General features: G+C 39.5%; 2 protein-coding genes across 5 annotated transcripts in view; both read right to left on the reverse strand.

The window, feature by feature from the left end:
* The window catches only part of LOC103187600 (cell surface hyaluronidase-like), a 59,422-nt gene extending 51,683 nt beyond the window's left edge, over window positions 1-7,739 (reverse strand). For 2 of the 4 annotated variants that reach the window (XM_007907184.2, XM_007907169.2), the window contains exons 1-4: window positions 7,554-7,739; window positions 6,316-6,446; window positions 5,395-5,726; window positions 639-1,118 (exon numbers count right to left, since the gene is read on the reverse strand). In XM_007907184.2, coding sequence (XP_007905375.1) covers window positions 639-1,118; window positions 5,395-5,726; window positions 6,316-6,383 — 880 coding nt within the window. In that variant the 5' untranslated portion in view covers window positions 6,384-6,446; window positions 7,554-7,739. The remainder of the gene's footprint in view (window positions 1-638; window positions 1,119-5,394; window positions 5,727-6,315; window positions 6,447-7,553) is intronic. The other 2 variants (XM_007907175.2, XM_007907192.2) reach the window with 2 other exon arrangements.
* An 875-nt stretch (window positions 7,740-8,614) lies between these two features.
* abhd17c (abhydrolase domain containing 17C, depalmitoylase) lies at window positions 8,615-22,172 on the reverse strand. The gene is made up of 3 exons (XM_007907196.2): window positions 21,684-22,172; window positions 13,369-13,548; window positions 8,615-10,321 (listed from the first exon to the last, which is right to left on the reverse strand). Exons 1-3 carry the CDS (start codon window positions 22,151-22,153, stop codon window positions 10,102-10,104), a joined length of 870 nt encoding a protein of 289 aa, XP_007905387.1. The 5' UTR covers window positions 22,154-22,172; the 3' UTR covers window positions 8,615-10,101.
* Window positions 22,173-23,190: the final 1,018 nt, after the last annotated feature.

Consider the following 23,190-nt stretch of genomic DNA (forward strand, 5'->3'; position numbering starts at 1 on the left):
TGAATTCTATCCTCTGAGGGATGGGGAGTCAGTGGAGCCGGGCAAGGGTGGGGGTGATGGGGACACACGCCTGGTGCAGTAGAAGACATGAGCTGCAGAGTTCTGGATGATCTGCAGCTTTTGGAGGGAAGAGTTGGGGAGACCAACAAGGAGGGAGTTTCCATAGTTGAGCCTTGAAATGAAAAATGCGTGATGAGGTTTTTGGCAGCCTGAGGGGTGAGGTAGTGGCGGAGATATGGGACAATGTTGTTTAGGTTGTGGAAGGCAGAGAGATTCATGGGTGGGATATGGGGAGAAAGGACAGTTGAGGGTCGAACAAGATGCCCAGGTTCCTAACTGGCTTGGTGAGGTGGAATGTGCAACCGAATACAAATGAATACGAGATTTTTTTGATAGAAAAAGTCCAATATTCAATCCATTTATAGTTATTATTATTATTATAGCTATTGTTAATGAATGACTTGTGGGACATTACTGCATGCAAACTGGCTGCTACTATTTGTGTATAAATGCATTGTCACTGTACTTTACAAAGTAAAATGCTTTTTCACACATTTTGATGATGTGATAAGGTGCACTATCAAAATGCAAGACTTTTTATTAATAATTTTTAAAAATGGCATTATAAATATACCTACCATGATTATTATGGATTTTAACTGTCTTCTCTAAAATTCTTTTTTGTTCTTTAGCCATTAGCTTCTTCATAATGGAGAAAGCTTCTCCTTGATGTGCATCTATCAGCATGCCCAACCTTTTCAGCAACATTAAGACTTGTTGAAGTAGCTGTGGTTTTATCTTTACTTTAAGAAGAATCAGTGGGTCAACTTGAATAATTTGTGAACTCAGCTTCTGATCACAGGTTTCAAGCAGTACAGCTTTTTCCGATACTTTTCTCAGTACGTAATTAGTTATCTTAAGAAGAGAGTCACAAGGCAGGATTATTTCTTTCATTGTCTCCATGTTCTGGTAACTTGTCAGCAAGTTGTTTTTCTGTTTCCCTTTTGTAATGCTTGTACTCCGTACAGCACGTCTGTAAAGTGGGTGGATGCTTGATGAGTAAGCTCTGCCATATTCAGATAGTTCTGATACATTCCAAAGAGAAATTTGATCTGAATCTGTGAGTAAAAAGCAATTGAGTTATTTGGAATCTTTGAAATGAAATACAAATTTGGTAATGACTACGAGAGCACAATATATAATAATCCTTGCATTTGGTACAGCACCTTTCACGTCGAGAGGGCATCCCAAAGCCCTTCACAAGATTTACTGTGAAGTGGACTAATTGTACATTTGGGCGAATGCAGCAGCCAATTTGCACACAGCAATGTCCCACAAACAACCATGACGTGATTGACCAATTTGAGGGATTGTTGGCCAGGACACTGGAAGAAACTCCCTTCTCTTGTTGAATTGTGCTATGGAATATTTAATGTCTGCCTGAAGGAAGGCACCTCCAATAATGCAACAGCTTAGACTATGTGAGCTCAAATCCCGATGTGGGGCTTGAACCTACAAGCTTCTGACTCAGGCGAGAGTGCTATCACTAAGCCAGGCTGATACACAAAATAGAGAATGAGATATAAACAGTTGATCCTGCAAATTCATTAACATTAATTGCTAAGAAAACCAAAATCATTGAATTAACTCCCGTTTTACTGTCAGAATCTGAAACCTCAATTCCTAAACCTGGAATCCATTCAAATCATGTTAATGATCCTGGTCTAAAGTTTATTCTGGATCAGGATAGAGTAAGCAATAGAGACCAATTACTCTCTCCTTGTAAAAATGCTGTGTTTGTTATTTGAATCCTGAAATACATTTGATGGGAAAGACGATAGTGGTAAGTAATTCTCAAGTCCTGAGGATTTCTTCAAACCACAAATAAAAAATATTTACAATAGATTATTTGTTCCATCCATGGGTGTGCTCTTTCACTCCCTGAGATGCAAACATGCCCCTTCTGGCTATAAAACACAAGCCTTTTATTATTCACAAGCAGCTTGACTGAACTGATGAAATAATTTACAATGTCCATCTTCTTAACTGTTAATCAAAAGGAGCTGTTGTTGGCGAAACAGCTGTGGTATGGGAAATATCAGTCCAGCAACGTCAGAACACCAAAGCTTTAACCTAGTGATGTAAAACCGAGAACTCTTTTGAAGCAGTATATTGCTGCAAGTAGATTTGCAATGCAGTTCCTCTAATACATGGTGGCCATAAGGTAAATGGGAATTCTTGTAATCAGAATCAAATGTTTGTAAGAATAGATAAGCTTGCATTTGCATTTACAAAACGCTCTTCATGCAGGGAGCGTCTCGGAGCACTTAACAGCGGCGTGACTTGATGCTGAGCAGGAAAGGAGGAGGAGGTGTGATTTGAAGACAAGCAAAGAGTGGGAAAGAGGGAGGGATTGAGGTCCCGAGATTCGGGGCATAGTGGTTGAAAGCATAGCCGCCAATTGTAGAGTGGAGAGGACAAGGGACGTGCAGCAGACACGCCAGCTGAGTGAAAATGGCGAGAGTGGGGTGTGAGCAGAAAGGAGTAGGAGGCTGCTAGAGGATGCTACAACATATATCAGCCATGTGGAAAACACTCAGAGAAATACCTGAATAGTATTGCTGAAGGGCTGCAGAGGACCAACAGGGCTTTGGAGAAATTCATGAGCTTACAATTTACATGAGGTTAAAATGTAATTATAACCTCATGTAATGTCATGACGAGACACTAAACACTAACAGACTGTTTTATTATATGCCGTGAATCAATATGCTATACTATGTTTCGTCTCTGGTTACAATTATTTACAATTACAACCACTTTATCAAAGTCAATTCAGGAAGTGGCAGATTTGAATCTATCTATAAAGCTTTGCAGACAAGCATATCAGAGAATTTGACACATGAGCATATAGATCTGACTATTCAAGCAAGAGAAATACCCTCTACTAGTACTATTCAGGTAGTTGACTTCCAAGAGGCAGCTATATTTACGTTTGTTCTGAGCCACATATTAGCCATGTAACAACAATGAGAACAACAATGAGAACAATGCTGCAAAACAATAAGAACATTCGATGGCTCCGATAGAACAGCAAAAGTCCTAGCAAGTTGCTATAAAAGTTAGAGCTGTGCAAGAGTTTAAAGAACTCTTAGTGCATCTCCCTCAAATCGAGGACAAAGTAGGAACAGAGACAGAACACCATGGTCAAGCACACAGTTAGGTATGAGAAAACACAAATGAACCACAGCATATTTATTCACTGAACATAATAAAACTGTATTTGCATCTAGAGTCCAGATGCTTTGTTGCCACTGCTCAACTAAGTAATATGAAAGCATGAAAGTATTTCTCGTTTTATGTCTTATTCACAGATAATGGCTGAAAAGTTGCCTTTCACAGTACAGGCCATGGGAAAGGTAGAGCATCTCATAGAGAAAGAAAGCAAGGAAGGCAAGGTTAGAGAGAAATAATTGATGAAGTCCAGCCAGGCCCCACTGTGAATCATCCACTGCTACAAGCTTATTCTCACTGTTTCACCACACCCTGGCTTTGCTGCTCAGAGATGGTCTTGTTGTGCAACATGCCGCATACAACACCAAACTTGTTGACTTCAATGGGGTAAGACTGGAGAGTATTCCCCCAAGATGTTTAAAAGGGGTATAAATAGATATTTAATGGTGTGGCAAAAAGTGGGGAAAATAGGATTAAAAGACCTGCCATGATCTAATAAATTGGCAAAATAGGGTTGATGGGCCGATTAGCTTTTTCCTGTTCCTAAATTCCTGAGTAAAAGCACGTTTGAGGGTTTCGGGGCCTGCAGTGTGAGACAGTGGTGGAGCCGAGTGATGTTGCGGAGGTAGGGGAAGGCAGAGCAGATCATGGCACAGATTTGGGGTTGAAAGGATAGTTGAGAATCAAACAAGACTCCAAGGTTCTGGACTGGCTTAGAAAGGTGGAGTGTGCAACCATGGATGGTTATGCTGTCAGCGTCTGAGGTGTGGAGGCACTGACGGGAGCCAATCAGGAGGGCCTCGGTCTTGTTAACGTTCAATGGAAGAAAATTAGCTCTCATCCAGGACTTGATGTCTGACAGACATTCTGTCAGAACAACAGTGGTCCTGGAGTCAAGGGTGGAGGCAGAGAGGTACAGTTGGAGGTCATCCGCATACATGTGGAAGTTGACCCCATGTCTGTGGATGATTTCACCAAGAAGGAGCATTATCGATATTGAAGAGCAGGGGACCAAGGACAGAATCCTGAGGAACGCCGCACGAGACAGTATATGGGCTTGAGGAGAAACCGTTTGTGTAGATGAAGTGGAGGTGGTGTGAGAGGTACGATCTGAACCAATCAAGGACAGAGCCTGGAAGGTTGAGGTAAGAGGAGAGGCGGTGGATGAGGATAAAGTAGTCGATGGTGTCGAAGGTAGCAGAGAGGTCAAGAAGGACGAGGAGGCAGAGGGAGCGCTAGTTGCAGATGGACAGAATGTCATTTGTCACTTTGACCAGGACTGTTTCTGTGCTGTGGATAGCACGGAAACCCGATTTAAGGGGTTCATGAAGGGAGTGGCGGGAGATGAAGGTGCGAAGCTGGGAAGCAACAACTCGTTCCAAGACCTTGGAGAGTAAAGGGAGATTGCAGATGGGGCAGTAGTTGAGTGTAGAGATGGGTCCAGAGAGGATTTTTAAGGATAGGAGTGATGACGGCCATTTTAATGGGGAACACTACCAGTGGATAGGGAGAGGCTTATGATGTCTGTGAGCAGAGGGGCAAGGAGGTGGAGCTGGGAGGTAAGGAGAGGGATAGGGATGGGGTCGAGGGAGCAGGTGGTTGGTTTCATGCAGGTTATAGTGGTGGTGAGAGAGGAGTGGGAGACAGGTTTGAAGGTGTGGAGGGAGGGATGGGTAGGGGCCGAGCTGGGAGGGGGAGATGGGGAGAGTGTAGCAGATGGAAGGGCAGAGGCAGCTGAGCAGATCCCCTCGACTTTGGATTCAAGGAAGTCCTGCATCGCCTCACAGTTGGCATTGGAGGTGAGGATAGGTAAGGCGTGAGAGGGTGGGCAGAGGAGCTGATTGGTAATGGAGAAGAGGCGCCTGGGGTTATCTTTGGCCTCCAAGATTGTCTTGGAATAGTTGGAGCAAACTTTATGACGGAGGTCAAAAGTCTAAAACCTATTAGGATTTCATCCCCCATATTCTCTAATATGATGATGATCAAACTGGCCATTGAGATATTTTATTCATCGGTAATTTGATTCTATAAAATGAGTAGTTTTAAAGGACAAAGCTATTGCCTTATCTTTAGAAAAGTAAAAAAACACAATGCCCCTGGTTCCTCCAGTTAAGCAATACTGTATGCATCTTTCTGTCTGGAGGATATTGACTAGCTTACCTTTGGAACGTGTTACTTGTGACAAATGAAACTTTCCTTGCCAGCAGATCAAGCACAGCACAAATAATGTGAAAGCCCCCACACAGAACACTCGAAGGCAAGATTCACTTGATGTCCCAGGGAAGATTTTCCTCTTTTCCTCAAGTAGGAGGTTTTTATTAAACTTCAGTTCAGCCACACTATTTTTAACAAGCAAAGGCTTCAGAAAAGAAGGCAATAAATGGAGAGCACGAGTTGTTCTACTTGGTTGAAGTTCCTGAGCTGTACAGTAATGGGAAAGGTCTTGGAGAGAAGACTGGAGCATGAGTTCTTCATCGGGTTGCATTTCCAATCTTTAAATAAGAACACAAATTTAGAGATTCAAAAACTGAACAGAATATCCATTAACAAAGTTACTCTATTAAAAAAATTATGTGTCCTTTAGCTGATTGTTCCAATGTGTGTTTCACTCTTCACTTTAAAATCAAGTAAAATATAAAATGTGAACAACGTGGAAAAAATACTATGTAATCATTTACATTCTATTATATTGAACATTTGGACCCAAAACAAACGCAGTAAGTTAAAAGATTTACTTTTGGTTTCTCCCAAAATACTTTACAACAGCTGCATCATGTACGAGTTACAGCATTCAGAGGATGACATTGTTTCCAAGGAAAAATAAACAAAAGGTTTTAAAGCATCCCTATGGTATCTGAAATGTAATATTTTGCTTTGTGAAGAAATAAAAGAGTGAATCTTACAGACAGAGCAGATATTCTGTACCTCATTAAGGAAAAAAAATCATACTCCCTAGTCTCTTGATTAGAGTGAAATCTTCACGTATCAGGAAGTTTCAACAAAGAGATTAATAGATTAACATTGTTGAATATAAAATAAACCTTTAGCCCAGAAAGATGCAAATAGTTCTGATTGGTTTACCTTTGTTGTAGTAGGTTCTCATCTGCAGAAACTCTATATGGTGTGCTTTTCTCCCAAATGTAGGGCATAAACTATTTCATTCCTTTCAGTCGGTTTCCTCCTTATGGTCCCATGACATCTTAGACAATACTCTGCCAAATTAAAACACGGCAGAATATAACATTCCTACTAATAGGCTGAAAACTGCAAATGCAAGCAGTGCCAATGGACACTTTTTTAAACGATCTGAGAAACAATTCTAGGATTTAATTAAGCTTTACTGAATAACTCTTGCTGAACAACTTTGCTCTCATTTCAGGGAATCTGCGCAGCTGCATCTATTTGCCAAGTTTATTATTTTATTTTCAAATAATGTTGAAAAGGGATTGCATGACTTCGCCCTAGGGTGGGAACCAGCTGCACTTTATTTTTTCCTGTCAAAGACACAAAGCTAATAAAGTTTGAAGGTCACCAATTGTGAGTTTGGAAGGAGTTGCATCACACTGTAAGAGCATTGAAGCCGTAGGAAAATCAACGTGAACTTAACGTGTCTCAGTCTTTCAAGTTTAAATCTCATGAAATTCATCATCTCCTTGATTGAAACGTTTAAAAGCGTAAATAAGCGTAAAGTACTGATAGGAAAATATCTCTGGAACTTTTTATTTCTATCTCAGTATACTCTTAATAGGTTGCTCCAAAACACTCTTAGAGATTTCAAGAACTGCCAGGATTGAAGCCATTACTGGTAAGAATCCTGATGACAGTCCCATTAAATCTTCTGGTTTATGGTGTGGCCAGTGATGCCAGCGCTGTGATAGGATGCTGATTTTAGGAAAAAGGGGTGGAAACTGTAATACGTTTTGATTTTAGGAGATTAAGCAGATTCTTTCCCAATTCATTTCCATTTGTGGCTGCGGATAGGAAAGACAAGGCAACCCCCCCCCCCCCACCCCAACCCCAACTTTGGCCACATTCATTGTGTTTCCAAAGCCAAAACAAAATCCACGTGGCACAGTTGGTATCCCCCGCATCAATGATTGATTGGGACGCGACGCCTTTACGCATCACTTTAAAGGAAACAATTGCACTGGGAAATCTTTTCCTGCTATTGCAGTGCAAACACACACCCCCCCTCCTCCTCCTCCTCCCCCTCCAGCAACTCGAAAAAAGAAACAAAGAGAGAAAGCACATTTTGGGGGGTTCTCAGCTGCGCGAAAAGGGTAAAGAGTTTTTTTTATATATGTATAAAAAAAACTTACTGACTTGCAACAGGTTCCCTCTCCAGTGCCAGCGGTCGGTTTCACGCAGCCATCACAACGCTTCCACTGTGTTTGTGGGGGTGTTAAAGCAGTTCGTGGGTTTTTTTTTAACAAGTTGTGCTGTTGGGACCGTGTGACGAGGATTGACGATCATATAAGCCTCGTTTCCAGAGTTTCATTAGACCAGAGCTCATCTTTCACTTGCTGCAAAGTTCAGATAGAGAGAGGGAGAGAGGGAGAGAGAGAGAGAGAGAGAAAAAAAACCTGATGCTCCAAAAGCCAAACGTCCTACTTTTCACGAATCCTGATGGAAAAAGATTTCAGGTTTCTGGTACTTGTTCAAAACGTATTCAAGGTCAACCTCTCTTCTTTTTTAAAAAAAAAGTAGAAACAGAATCTTTCCGGACATAAATGTAACACGCTTCGAGTTTAAAGATTTACAGCCTATCTCAGCATCAGGTCTTGAAGAGTTTGGTTGGAAGTGGGTGTAATTTTATATGGTTTTAAGTAAACATGACTGAAATGCAAGTCACAGGTATGAACGTTAATATTAACATTAGTTTCACTGTTAATATAGCTTTACACCGTTTGGACATTATGAATCACACATCAAATATCACTCCTAAGTCTCTTTAAATTTCCAATCCACACACATAAGCTGCTTTGTTTTGAAAATCCTCTGTATGCACTTGCGCCTGAGGTAGCAGAGAAATATTTCCAATAAGAGACGCAAAAACAAACCTCAGAGGGGATTTGGCCAGTATCCTTTCTTGCAAGAACTTTCAGACTGGAATTGGCAGTGAACTCAAGACTATCTATTTGCACAGATTCAAATAAATATCTCTGGAATTTTCACGTGTAGGTGGGATGCACGGAACTCTGTTTGGTTTGGATACTCTTAAGCCTGGTGACAGGCTGACCCAAAAAGAATTGCATGGAGAAATGAAAAAGGAGAAAAATATAAAATCTTAATTAAAAAACGTTTCTCCAGGGTAAGGAGGCCTGTATTTGTTTTATGTCCGTCAACAGTCGAAATAAAGGAAATATACAATTAGGCAAGTATTTCAAATGTTTAATTCGAGTTTTAAATCAGGTTTTTGGGGGAGGGGGGAAATCATACCAAATGACATACACCAATTGTGTGATTTTTTTTCTCAATTCTTACACAAATGTCTCAGTGAACTTAACAATAATCAAAAGTTTCATACTATTAAATTCCATGCATCCTTTATTACATTTGCAACTATTTGTTGCATATACACAAAGAAATATGTAATCAAATATACAGCAATCTGAGGCTTACAGTACATTTAAGGCTTTGATTTTTATCTAGTAGTGTTATTCCTTGTCTCTTGCATTATTGATGCATACTTCAATGTAATTCCAGTGTTAATCATACCACATTAATATTCTCATATCATCTGATGTCCAATTAAACCCGCAAACTACATTGGTTACTGTAAAAATACAGCTGTGTAAATTTATGACATTACATTTTTAACAAATTTTAAAGGTTACGTGTGGTTGATGAATTCAGGGTAAAAATACAGTTACAATTATAAATCAATCACTTCACAGAAAAAGGATGCATCAAATTAGGCAGTTATTACATCGTATTCTCATTACCTTTTGAAACAAACAACGTTTATATAACTTTGAAAGATACCATTTACAAACACTGCAATTTACCAAGACACCATTTTCTCCAATATGAATTTCAATTGGGATTATGACTGAAAGTATGCTAACATATTCCAAAAGAGCACATTTACTATATTTTAAAACTTTATTCAAAATAGTTCATAAATTTACACAAAGTATTCAGCTTACATGCCAAGGTTCGCACCATCAGGAAATTACTTGAGGTTTTATGGTTTTGTATATTAAACATGAAGGAAAAAAGATAGTGTTGAAACATTAAGAAGATTCAGAAGAACACTGATATTTTGTTAGCAATGAAATGGAATCTTCAGCGGTTTCTCTTTCCAAATTAATTTAAAATATTTGTAGGTACAGTACTTTGCAAGGCAAGGACAGAAATGTCACAAGTCTGATAAATATACAGATCACATTTACCAAACTGGATAAATCAAATCCTTCAATGGGACTTTTTAACCTATGAAATCATTATCATACAATCTACCATGTTACTCAGGAAAAACTCCCATTCCATGAACAAAAGATATTACAGTTAAACCTGTTTAACATACAATTGTATCCAGAATGTTAGCAGGTAAACTACAATCCCTGATGTACAGACTATGATTTTAAGGAATGCAAGGGACAAAGTGGAAAGAAAGCATTGATGACGATCAAATGTCTTTGCAGAATTACAGTAGATGAACAATTCATGTGCAAGGTACATGGAATAAATGAATTTTCCTGGTATAAAAAGACTGAGATTTCATTCGGTGTTTCAGTTTGAATAACCCTGAAAGTTAATAGCCTTTGTATAGGATACAAAGCTATGAGCTATCCAGTTAAAGTATGTGCAAATACTTCAGTCCTTCCGTTCACATTGGCCTAGGGAACTTCCATACAAGAGTCTTCAAGAGCTGGGTAGTTCATGAGATATGAATTGCTTCAGTCTTTCAAGATACTGTGCATAAAGCTCAATGTCATTATGCCCTGCTCCCTCTACCCAGAGGGGCTCCACTGCTTTTGGGCATTGCTCAAACATTGCAAGACCATGGGAAAAATCAATCACCTCATCTTCAGTACCATGAATTACCAGCACAGGTGAAGCTACCTTGGTTATCTTGTCAATGCTGAAAGATAAGTGAAAGTTGAGAAATAAAAATAGTGGCATAATATTAAACATCAACATGAGGTCTGATTACACTAGATTTATGGACTGAATAATCAGAACACAAATATTAATAATCACTTTGGGTTACAGTATAAATGATTAACTTGCAATGTATTACTCACCTTTCTCTAATTAATGGCATGCAAACCGATCTTACTTTCTGTACTATATTTGCACAGTATCCCAAACCATATACATAACTCAGGGAAACATGACAATCTTTCATCTGATATACTGCCTTTCACATCAGGAGGAAAGCGGATAGGATATATTGTAATGTTTAATGATTGTATTTTGTCGACAAGCACAGTAACCAATTTGCACACGGCAATGACCCACGAAAGCTGTGAAGTGAAGGATCTATTTTATTTTGGAAATTGTCAGTCCGAAACTGGGAGAAACTTTTCTCTTTGAACAGTGCCATGGGATCTTTTGCATCCACCTAAATAGGCAGATGGGACCTTGCTTTAATGTCTCATCCAAAGGACAGCTTCAACAATACAATGCACCTCCCAATCTTATAGTAATTTACAAGATCAATGAAGTAAACTGAAGGCCACATGACAAGAGGGCACAGAATTGTAAAGGCAATATTTAGGGTATCAGAAAATAGTTTATTAGACTACAGATCAACACTTGAATAGGCTATCAGGATAGGTGGCCAAAATACTGGAATCATTTAAGAAACAGCTTGATGTTGTTATGAAACGACATTGAGGCTGGTGTTCTGAAGAGAGGAGATCAAACGAGCCAAAGGGCCTTCTTCATCTGAATCTCTCGTGCTGTAATGCACAGCTGATGATAATCACTACGAAATCAAGCATTTTTGATCCACCAGTTACGTAAATAGGAATGAGAGAAGCATTATAACACACAAGATGTCATGAGGAACAAAATTGTAACTAATCACATGTAGAATTTGTACAACTAAATAGAACCGCATGACAAACAAGCGATGCTTTAGAAATTTTGATCTTGCTACATGAGGCCAGTAATGACCTTCAATTTGTGTGTGAACAGAGATCACCAAGCCTCAAGAAAAAATAGTAGAAATCTTTCACAAGGAAATATGAAGTGTAGGAAGATATTATGATCTAGTATATATAAGATTAAGAGTAAATAAGCTACAAGTGGAAAAATATATAAGCTCAATGGTAACAGACTATTGGGCACAAAACATGAGGAATCTGAGGTACGGGTGAACAATTCTATAAAACTATGAGTCCAATATGTGAAAGCAGTTAAGAAAGCAGTACTCGTAACTTTTTTTAAACTTAAAATTAGACACGCTGCAAGAAAACTCCTCACACATTATGAATGGTACAGCTTTAGGTAAGATCCAGTTTTCATCGTGCAATTTCATTTTTTTTAAAAACATAAAATAAAGGAACTGGATTTTTCATGATCTGGCTTGAACTCATCTATCCTGCGTTTTGGTTTATCTTAAACAGTTAATCTTCCAGAACTAATCACAACTATGCTAACCACCATAACACAGCCAGCATTCATTTTCCAACATTATCGAAGTTAAGAGTGAGGAACAGATTTTGCAGTGCAGAGAGTTATAAATAAATATACATGCTTTATCTACTCAAACAAAAATCCATAAAGAAACATTACTGAACTATAACACAAATCTGCTTAGCTAAGTACCTTTACTTAAATCAGAGCAAATGCTTTTCACCCTAAAATATATACAAAGATTAGTCTTTGGATGAATCGGAAACCCTTGGCACTATAAAAAATTACATCCATTCACTTAAGATGGTTTGCCACCCAATATTTTGAACGTTCAGTCAATTTTTAAGCAAGAAGTCTGAATATCCAGACTGCAAGATACAGCTTTGATTTCAACCTGGAATTTCTTGTTTGCATAAGTGCAGAGACAAAGTTAGAGAATATCTGCTGAATAAGAGTTGCTGGAGCAGATTTTGAACAATGAAAAATCTCTGACATCCCCTTTGCCACTCCAGCAGAATTTCTCAAATCTCTTTTTGGCCATAGCAATTCATAGGCCAAGTTCAAACTTCTGTCTGGAATTCAGAATGTTCACGTTAGGAAAGCACACTGTAGTACCAGGTATGTTAAATGTGGTCCTGCAAACCTACGTGTCCTTTTGTAAGCACAAATATTAAAGTTTAAAAAGTTGATGACGCAATTAATAAAAGGACACAATCTTGAGATGCTCTCACCCGATGTAAACTACCAAACTGATGCTGGTTTGCCTGAATTATAATCCACTAACAGATATAGTACTTTCATAGGAAAAGCACGAGGTCCACACAACTACATTCAATGCAAACTTCTAAGGTAATGGCGGTTTGGCTGAATTATAGTGCACTAAATAAATAAAGTGCTATCACAGGAAAAGCACGAGGTCTGCAGAATTACATTTCTTATAAGGTTGTACTCCAGTTTGTAATAGCATCAACTAAATTTCATTCATATTTCATTAGGTCAATATTTTTAAGTAAGAAAATGCAAACCACAATTTTTTTTTAACTTTTTACATGTCTGAAACTATAAATTTGAACAGCATCTAAATAATAGTTTAGCAGGCAACAATTGGGGAAATCTCACTTTTCTAGTGTTTATAAATACATTATTACATAAATAACAGAAATTGAGTTGCTGATCAAAGTAGAAATAAACAGCTACCTACTCACAATTTAAGCTTCAAATTCTCATGTTCACCTACATGTTCGTCAGAAATGTAATTAACATTTTTCAGTATTGTCACTACAATTACCAATACTAGATTCAACATTCAATACATTTACAAACATCTGGTGGCTTGTAACACACTGGAAGTATTAATACTAGAAGATAAGAAACAAAACACTGAGAAGTGGTAGATTGCAAATCAATTTCTCAATTGGCTTAGGTTAGGTTTTACTGAAAATACAGCTTACAAAATAAGGTAACATTTTGCAGTCCTTTAACTGATATATATATTTATGTAATTTTTTACCTAATTTCACACATGTTGCAGTTAAGCACACTAACCTTGGAAATGCATCAAAGCAGTATGTTTTCCTTGTATCAGGGAATGCCACCCGCAAGCCAGACATGAGAGGAGAATGGAGGATAACAGCTGCACATTCGTAACGCGATGCCAGATCTACTGTGGGAACAGTACCGATGCTCTGCCCATACAAAATGATGTTCTCAGGGCAAACACCATACCTAAAAGAGAGTACAAATCACATATATTAGAGTAAATCATGTCAGTTTACCTGCTTTCAGGAGGCAGTTGTTTTTTTGTTTGACTGCAGGTCATGCACCAAAGAAGAATAGGCCATATTAGAGTTTTTGTTTGCATCACAAACAGAGAACACCCAAACTGAAAAATACAGATTTTCCCCTTCATGCCATTTTGATTCATATCAAAATTTAAAGGGAACTGGGAAAACATTCTGAAGAGGACCAATTTAAACGTCAGCAGGTGAGAGATAAACAGCTTCTTTAATGAATCAAAAACTGGCTGACTGCAGGAAGCACAGGCACATAAAGCTGCAATGACTTGGAAGTAGACATACAAGAAATACATCTTTATCCATTCTCATTAACATGACAAGCATACAGTATGATATTTGAACAATTAACATCAGTGTTGAGAATTTAACAACTTTTATAATTTAACACTCTAAAGAAATACATGTTATTTTATTGGCTCCTATAATGTGAAATTATGAAACCGAACCATCTTAATTCTTTACCTCTTCGATTACTTCAAACTGAAGTAAAAATTATTCACATCATAACTGAAACTGATAAACTTACTTAATTATTCAATGGATGTACAGTACAAACATCTACTTAGTTTTGACATGACCTAAACTGTAACAAATGAAAATTAGCCAGATGCAGTAATTGTACTAATTACTGTCACATGTCTGGAAATCTTTGCACAATGCTACCTTACACCAAAACACATACAATGCAGTGGTACTCACTATAACATGATGAGGCTTTTAAGTTATTTTGCCCAAGGAGGATAGCTTGAATAAAACTTAGGAGCCCAAAATAACAAGTGTCTTTTTAATCTTCATTTTAAAACAATAGAACCAGATTAACCTGATATTTTGAATAGCTCTATGAATGGGTATACAGCATATGCAACCCAATACACTCATGTCCATTTGATTCTCACATGAATCAAATGGATATGAGTGTTTTGGGTTTCATATGTACAATACCCAAAGGAAAAGGGGAGAGCTAAAATATTTTATGCATGAGAAACTTGCATTCAATTTAAGGGGGAAAAAACCTCTCCTATGAAATATATATCAAATATATACAGTAGATTCCACGCCAGAGGCTATCTATACTGACACTAACTGCAGGTTTATTTTCTTCAGTCAGAAGAAACACTTGACAAATATAAGCCTGTTCTATGTAATCCCTTTCACAAATGGCAAGTTTGCAGAAATTAATCTAAGTGGCTACTGCTTGTATAATACTCTCAGAATTAAGATACTTAACTATAGGAAATTGGTCAAAGAGCTTGCCAATAGAGGCTCAAACAAAGAATTGCTTCTTGGGCAATGTAGCAAAGGTTCACGGTGTATGTGAAATCATAGCTGAATAGTTCACCAGAGTGAAAACAAGGGAGAATATGGTTGGGTGGGTGGGGGGGGAGTTTACATATGAATTGTAAACAGTTATTTAAAGTCAAGCAGCCACTAATAATTCAACTAATATTAAATCTGAATCCGAGTTTATAATCCTGCCTCTGGTTAAATTTTCAGTGAATCCCAATTTAGAATATACTGTATTCTCTAAACAAGAGTTAACTTCTAGATCGGACACCAAGTATCCTTTACTAAGAGAAAGCATTCAAAGTCCAGGGGCAGGCTAAGAGGCATGGATTGGAAAGTGATGGAAAATAGCTCATTCAAATGGGTATGGCACAGTTTACAAGACTCCATAACTGATAAGGGGATGTGCACATTGCTCCTGTCAATTCAACTTTGATTTAAGCAGATCTGCAACAATCCAAGACATTATTGATAGTTGAGCAACCTATTGGTTTAATCAGTGTTAATTCAGAAGTTAACATGGCATCATCCAGTTCGTTGTCTTAGCTCATTTCTTTCTCTATGCAATTTTCAGCATGACCATGCACAATTCAATCTGCTACTTTTCAGATTCGATTTTCTTTTGAGCTTCAGTACCACAGTAGAAATGTAACTGCTCAATAAACTATTATACTGTACAACACATGAAATTCACAGCCATTAGTTGCAAACTTAAAACCATGTATTTTCACCCGCAGTGAAATAAGCCCTCAGTAACTTTTATGACTCAAGGGAATGTTTCATTTAAAATGACATATGGCAAATAAGTCTTCTCTGGTGTGGCTTTAAAATTCTAAATACAGGGTGCAGAGTCCAAGTAAATCGCTGTAGTTCACGTCAAAGTTGAGTCAAAAGGGGCAATGTGCACACACTTAAAAGAAAACTATCAAAATGATAGGCTCTAAATAAGCAGGTCGTCATATCTGACCCAGCAATTAAGTTGTAAGTACATAACATGCCAAAGAACCAAACAAATTCTTGATTCATGCCCTAAAACTATAGCATTTCAATAAGGCAATCCCTACCACATGGCACCTATGTAACAGTTTAGTTCATCTTGCAGCACGTTTGCCTCTGTATCAGAGGGCTGCATTGTCAAAGATACCAGCGAGGTCTGCCTATTTGGGTGGACATGGCACTTGTCGAAAAAATAAGGGATTTTCTTCCGGTATTCTGGCCAGAATTCACAGATAAAATGTGTCATTTAATTCACGATGAAGCATTGATATGCATAAATTGACTGACACAATCTGCCTACAAACACACTGAATAGTAAATCCTATGAAGCACTTTAAAGATTTTGACTACATGATAAGGTACTATATCAAATGCAAGGATTATTAGATTATTGTGAGTACAAGAGTACAAGAGGTCAGGACTTGAGTTCATAGTCTATGTGGGCACTCCCTGCAAGGTTTCACGATTTAGCCATTGGACTCTGAGGGAAATAAAAAATAAAGTTATGTGTACAGAGGAAATTAAACTCAAGGAAGTTGATAAGATAGGCGGGTGAAGAAGAGACACAGTGTGGAGAAGATACAAAACAGAGCCCTTATGCCAACACATGACATAGGAAAACCAAAAGAAGCAAGATAAAATAAGCCACTTGACACAAGGCCTATTACGCTGAAACATCTCAAAGAGTTCTACATATAATTGCTGTCAATTGTAGTGACTGTGTCTTTGGAAGCAAACAATTCACTATCTCAACTGCAAAAATCTGCTGCTATCTTTTAATTCAGCTTCAGAGCAAACCAGTTATCTCATGGCACTGAGCCTTACATGCCAGAAATTAATTTTGTCACTGCTTGGTACAAAGTCACAGCAACAGCAGTAGACCTTCACACTTACAGAAGTGATCACTCAGTACAATACAGCATCTGGCCTTCATCACAAAACTGAATTGAATACCCAATTGTCCCAAAAGAAGCAAATAATGTGTTTTGATAAAAAAAAGCCATTTATCTTTATCCTCAGGAACAAGTACTGTGCTTTGCCCACTCTGTTTCCACCAATATCTTCACTTGCACCCCTATAATCTGCTGCCTTGAAGACCAAGTTGAATATGACCTAACAAATCAAGCATTTTGTGTGTTCCATTTCTTTCAGATTTCAGATTAACTTGCTCTGAAAATCTTAGTATAAATTGGCTTTATTCCACTAAGAACATCAGAAAACTGAACATGGACTAGATGGATATTCACCCTAAGCCATAACTTGCCCACATTTCTTTTTTGTTTGCCAATTTTTCCTCCATCCTAAAGGCAGTAAATTGCTGGAATGCGTTTCTTGGATACGAGAAGCCTTCTGGTATCTAGAACTGGCTATTCTCATTGGGTGAGCCTAGACAGGACTCATCAGCATGTTATTTGAGAGAGCTTACTGGAGGACATTATAACCCCTAGATTGTTTTCTCCACAACGTACTTTTCAGCAGGGATCACTGGATGGTAAAGCTGCAGTAGGAACCCTAGTTATTTTTCTCTTTCCAAGCCCAGAGATGTTTGGGCAAATTGGAAACACTCCCAACTGTTGTCTTCAATAAGATCATCTAACTGTAGGCTAGATCAGGAAATTTCTGCTATTTATTCAGAAAATAAATAAAACAAATGTGTTGAGTAACCAAATGCTACAATATCTCAGATGTCTCTAAAAATGTATTTCCATTATATGTTGCAATCTTTTCATCAACAGATTAGTCGTTTTGATTAGATATCCTACAGTATTACAGAAGATATACAAGTAGAAAAATACCATCAGAATTTTCATTGCAAGCAAAACTGAGCAAAGTCAAAAAATCACTCATATTTCTGCTGACAACACAACTAAGAACCATATGGTAAACTGCAGGAGGCAAGAGGCCTACTTACAAACAAGTTATAAATTACAATACCACAGTGCGCCTTCACTAATTAGGAAAATTGTTATGTAACGCATCTAATTTCCAAGCCAAGTTTCAGGCCCAGACAGATGCACGCAATCCAATCCTAAAAGATTTCACACATTTATACCTTAGGAATGTATGAAGACAAACATTTGCATTGCTATCAAGTCCGACACTTACTTATTTTTAAACTAAAAATGAAGTTAACATTTTATTCTCTGCATTTTATTTTTATCATGTCAAAACACTTTTTTCTGTAAATTATGTTGTATTTATGGGCAAACGTGGCAGCCAATTTGCACACAGCAATATGGCCGGGAGTGAATGTCCAATTTTCTATCTGGGTCAGGTCACTGTGAGAAAATACGGTACTTTCTCTTTTTGAATAGTGTCATGAAACATCCACCTGAACAGTTCTGGCTTGAACACTGTTCCTCACGGCATCATGATTGAACCGTCATTAAAACTGAGCTTCAAACACTAAAATCCAAGAAGGAAATATATATATATTTTGCTGCAGAGGAAAATGCCCTCTTGAGGCAGTTAGTCTTAGATGATAAATGTAATAAGAATTACATTTGTCATGCAATACTTTCATTGATATTCTCATATGTCCTGATTTATTGAAGGAAAGTCAAACTAGGATGTAACAGAAGTAAAATAAATCAAATGAATGAAAACAAATTATTTAAAGATTCTGGTTACAAAATATTCATATTTTCACAAGTTGGACAGATACAATGACAGATCTGGGGGAAATATTATCTTCAATTTCTGAAACTATTTAACAATCCCTCAATCTTAACTTAATAATAATCAGAGGTTGATGTGATTGCCCACATATTTATGAAAGTAGAATTTTCAGGAAACTTATAACTAAACTGATTTCTGAGGTTATACTGAAACAAATGTACAATACTTTGCATCATCCTAACCCATTGTTTATGAAACAATGTCATTGTATGGGAAAATCAATACTGCATGCCACCTTTGCAAATAATCATTAACATTAGTTTTGTACTGCACATAAATGATCATTCTACACTTCTACATGTGTTAATATGTCCATAGTCCAATGATCACAATTAACAGTGGGAGTAAAAGTACTTGGCAGAATGCTTCAGTGATGTTATAAGAGCCTTAGGAAAGCACATCAAAATCTCTTTTGATATATCTCTTGTGTCTCAACATAGCCGTTTATGTTCATCCTTGGAATAAAATGTGGGGGTTTAATTTGTTAACATTAATTGGCGCCCAGATAAGTCATAGATATTTGATGAAATGAAATACATGTTGGAATGCTTTACGGACAGTATTAGGATAGAACAGCTCCCTTCCCTCCGTTAACATTAAAAATACTAGGTATACCATTTATAACAACCTTGACATTCCGTGGTCTAATTTACAGATTGCAATACCAATCATGTGCAAAATTTGCTGACTTGGTTGACCATGTGCAAACTCAAGCATACAGAGGGAGTTATGGATGCTGTTAATTATGGAATTAACCAATGAATAGAAGTAATGGGATTATTGATGATTATATGACGATTTACATTGGTTGTTAAATACTATTAACGAAGAGCACCTGTATGTATTTGCACACAGTAGGCCCAAACCCTACATTCTGCAGGTAGGCTGTTGCCTCAACTCACAAATTAGACCCCCAAAAGTTCTAAATTAAGAATTATATTTGTTTGAATTCTTCAGATCTATTTAAAAGATCTTACTTCTATCAATCACCATCTTGCATTAGTTCAAATGGGTAATTTGGTTGCAAAGAGCAATTTCTGGAAATGCTGACAGTGATCTTTTAACAAAACAAATCCGCTGAGCTTTCTTTTATTTAATTCATAATTCTAGATATGCAATCACATGGGACCTTTCCTCCAATTTTCCCTTCCTCCCTGTAACTCCAGCGCTTGAAGCCTTAGCCGGGGTCTGAAGCACTCCCACAAAGGCATCCAAGTGTGAAAGCCGGATGAGACTGCAGTGCTCAAAACAATAATACAATAACAGGGCAGCAGCTTTGTCCACAAAAACAATCTATTGCTTTCACAACATAATAGGGAATAATATTATTACTGAACCTTACAAAAATACTTATTTGCTCAGGTAGTTTGTGGAATGACTGCATTGGAAGGTTCCTGCATATATGTAGCAGTACAGAGCAGTGAAAGTGTGTTTGGGATATCCTCTCAACTTGAAAAGTGCCATATAAATGCAATTTGTTGTTCTAGTTATTGTTGTTTCATGGACATTGTCATTGGAGCTGGACCTACCTTAAATTACTTTGGTAAGTTAAACTTGTGCATCTTAATATTACTGATGATCTCAGATCATAAGACCAAGATTTAAATTTAGATTTATTTATTTTTTAAGTAGAAGGAATGGCAGCACTACATCGCAAACTTGAGTCTATTTGATTCTTACTTAGAATCATTTATTTCATTCAAAATAAACACAGATATTCTAAGTTTCAAAAAGATTCATATGGAAATGTAAAGATTACATTAAGAAAATTTCTATTGGTATAATATGTATTTTGACTAGCATTTGTCTGGCTCTGAGCAGAGGAATTTGACCAGGTATGCTTCTACTTCCAAGCGATGGTCTTTGGAATAAATGCTGCATGTGCTTTATAACTAGCACATATTTAGCAGTGAATACAGAAATTTGGCTGCAGGTATATCTGTACTTCCAACAGATGGTCTCATGCCACTTCAGCTGCAGGTGTAATATAATAATAATTCTTGCATTTGATACAGCACCTTATTACATCCTTGAGATCTGAAAGCTCAATAGAATATACTGTAAAATGAATTGACTGTATATTTTGTGGGCGAAACGAGGCAGCCAATTGCACACAGCAGTGTCCCACAAACATTTGTGGATTGAGTGGCCAATTTATTATTATTTTTTATGTGTACTCAACAAACCACCAAAATACAGTCCTATTTGCGTAATGGGACTTTGAGCTCATTGACTAGGCAGGCACACCACTGCATCGGTAAGACCTGCATTGTCAGAGATACTGGTCTTCGGATGAGACATTAAGCAGAGATCCTGTCGGCCTTCTCAGGTGGATGTTAAAAGATTCATTGGCACCGTTCAATAAGAGAATAAAGTTTCTCCCAATGTCCTGACCAACAATCTTCTGGATAAAATTGGTCATTCGCTTCATGGCTGATGATGGGGGCACTGCAGTACATAAACTGGCTGCCACATTCACCTACAAATGCAATCACTAACACTCTACGGTGAAATCCCGAAGCACTTTGTGGAGTGAGTTCTGACGATATAAGGCGCTCCGTCAAATGCAAGGAATTATATTAATGTTAACATTGGATCCTAAATGCTATAAAAAGTCTTACTGTTTTAAAAAGGATTGGTGCTGGCTGCTTACACTTTACTCACTCACTTCTTGCCCAGGTGGAGTTCATTGAAAAATCTACTTCTGTTGGAATCTGTTGAAAGTGTCTGGTTTCTCCTTCAAATATCACCAGTTTATGTTTTTTTTAAAAAAATAGACCAGGGGGTGGGTGGGTGGGTGGTGGTGGTGGTGGTGGGGTGAGGGATGATGATGAGTAAATTTCATTGCAAGTTATTCACGAGCCGAACAAAGGATAAGATGTGCCCTTTTATAACTTGGATCAATACACAGGCACCAGGGCCTTCAGTCTGAGCACAAAGTCAAAAGCCCGCATTCCTTTAATGGACAGAAGACTGAAATCTTTCGAGGCAGCAAGAATAACGATGGGAGGGGGAGGGGAGGGAGTGGGCGGCGATGCCATCCCCTCCCACCCATCCACCCACCCACCGCCGAGTTATTTGTACGGTTATCGGTCTCCCACTGACCTTGTCCTGAGCGCTGTCCACGCAGCGTCTATGTCAGCGTAAAGGTTTTTCTCTGAGGGTTTCCCACTGCTGCCCCCGTAACCTGAGTAATCGTAAGAGAAGATGTTGCAGTTGATGCGGGAGCCCAGGCCGATGTAGAAGCTGCACATCTGGCCCAGGTCGACTGCGTTGCCGTGAGAGAAGAGCAGCGTGTACTTGGAGGCCGGCGCGCAGCGGACGAACATGCAGCAGAGGCGACTGCCCCGGCCCGTGCGGGTGAAGAAGACCTCGAGGGCGTCGAGCTCCCGCTGCGAGTACTGCCAGTCGGCCCGCTCCGACAGGTGCAGGGTGGACGCGCCGCTCGACTCGTCGTCGGCCAGCACCGTGTAGGTGGCCTCGGGGGGCAGGAAGGCGAGCTTGGCCGCGATGCGGCTCGGGCAGGGCGGGCAGCAGAACAGCCAACACAGCTCGCCGAGCGAGAAGCCGTTCATCCTCGGGCCTCGGCGGCGGCGTCGGCGGCGGCTGCTGCTGCTTAACCCGGGCTGGCGGCGCGCGCGCGTGGGTGGGGGAGGGAGGGGGGAGGGAGGGGGCGCGGCAGTTACCAGGAGACGGCGGCGCGAGCTGGTGTGTGTGTGTGTGGGGGGGGGGGGGGGTGAGGAGGAGGCGGGGCCTCGCGCGCCTGCGCGTGCGCGCGCGACACCCAGCGCGAGACCAGCCCCCGAAATAACGGCTTTTCTTGCCCCGCCCCCCCCCTCCTCAGCGGCTCTGGCGCTGCCGCGTGGCCCACCCACCCCCGGCTCGAGCCGCAGGACGGAGCGCGGGAGAGGTGGTTACCCGTCGCGGCTCTTAGTCCAGCGGTTGGAGACGAACATCACTTCCCTCCATCCACACACACACACACACACACAAAGGAGATGGGGGGGGGAATGGCTGTTACCGTGGACGCCAACGTCGACGAGAGGCTTCTAAGGTACGGGGGAACCCTCGCCCGCGCCGAGCTCGGTGCTCAATGGGAGTCAAGGGAGCGGGTGAAGGAGCGAGACCCCGGTGTGTGGAGTACAGGCAGCGGCACCGACCGACCCGTTTGGCCCAGTTGGCCTGTTTCCCCCTCCTGTACGTTTCTGTGTCAAACCCGGACCCTTCCCGCTTGCCCTGGGCTCAGCTGTTCAGGCTCTCCCCCACCCCCCAAAACTCCCTTTGACTTCCTTCAAGACCCCGTCTCAAGACCCTCCTCGACCATGACTTCGGTCACCCTCCTTCCCCTCCGGATCCCAACCGCCGTCTCGGGTGCGGATTCCTGATTGCCCGGCGCCTCCCGACGTCGTCCTGATGCGAAAGGCGCTATACAAATGTCATTATTATTATTATTATTATTATTATCCTTGCATTTGATATAGCGCTGTTCACGTCTTCTAGATGTCTCTTAAGCGCTTCACAGAATAGACTGTAAAGTTGATTGACTGTATATTTGTGGGCGAAACGCCACAGCCAAGTGCGCACAGATACTAAACAAACTGCCGCGCTGTTC

Source organism: Callorhinchus milii, unplaced genomic scaffold, assembly GCF_018977255.1.
Source record: "Callorhinchus milii isolate IMCB2004 unplaced genomic scaffold, IMCB_Cmil_1.0 Scaffold26, whole genome shotgun sequence".
NCBI classification, from domain to species: Eukaryota; Metazoa; Chordata; class Chondrichthyes; order Chimaeriformes; family Callorhinchidae; genus Callorhinchus; species Callorhinchus milii.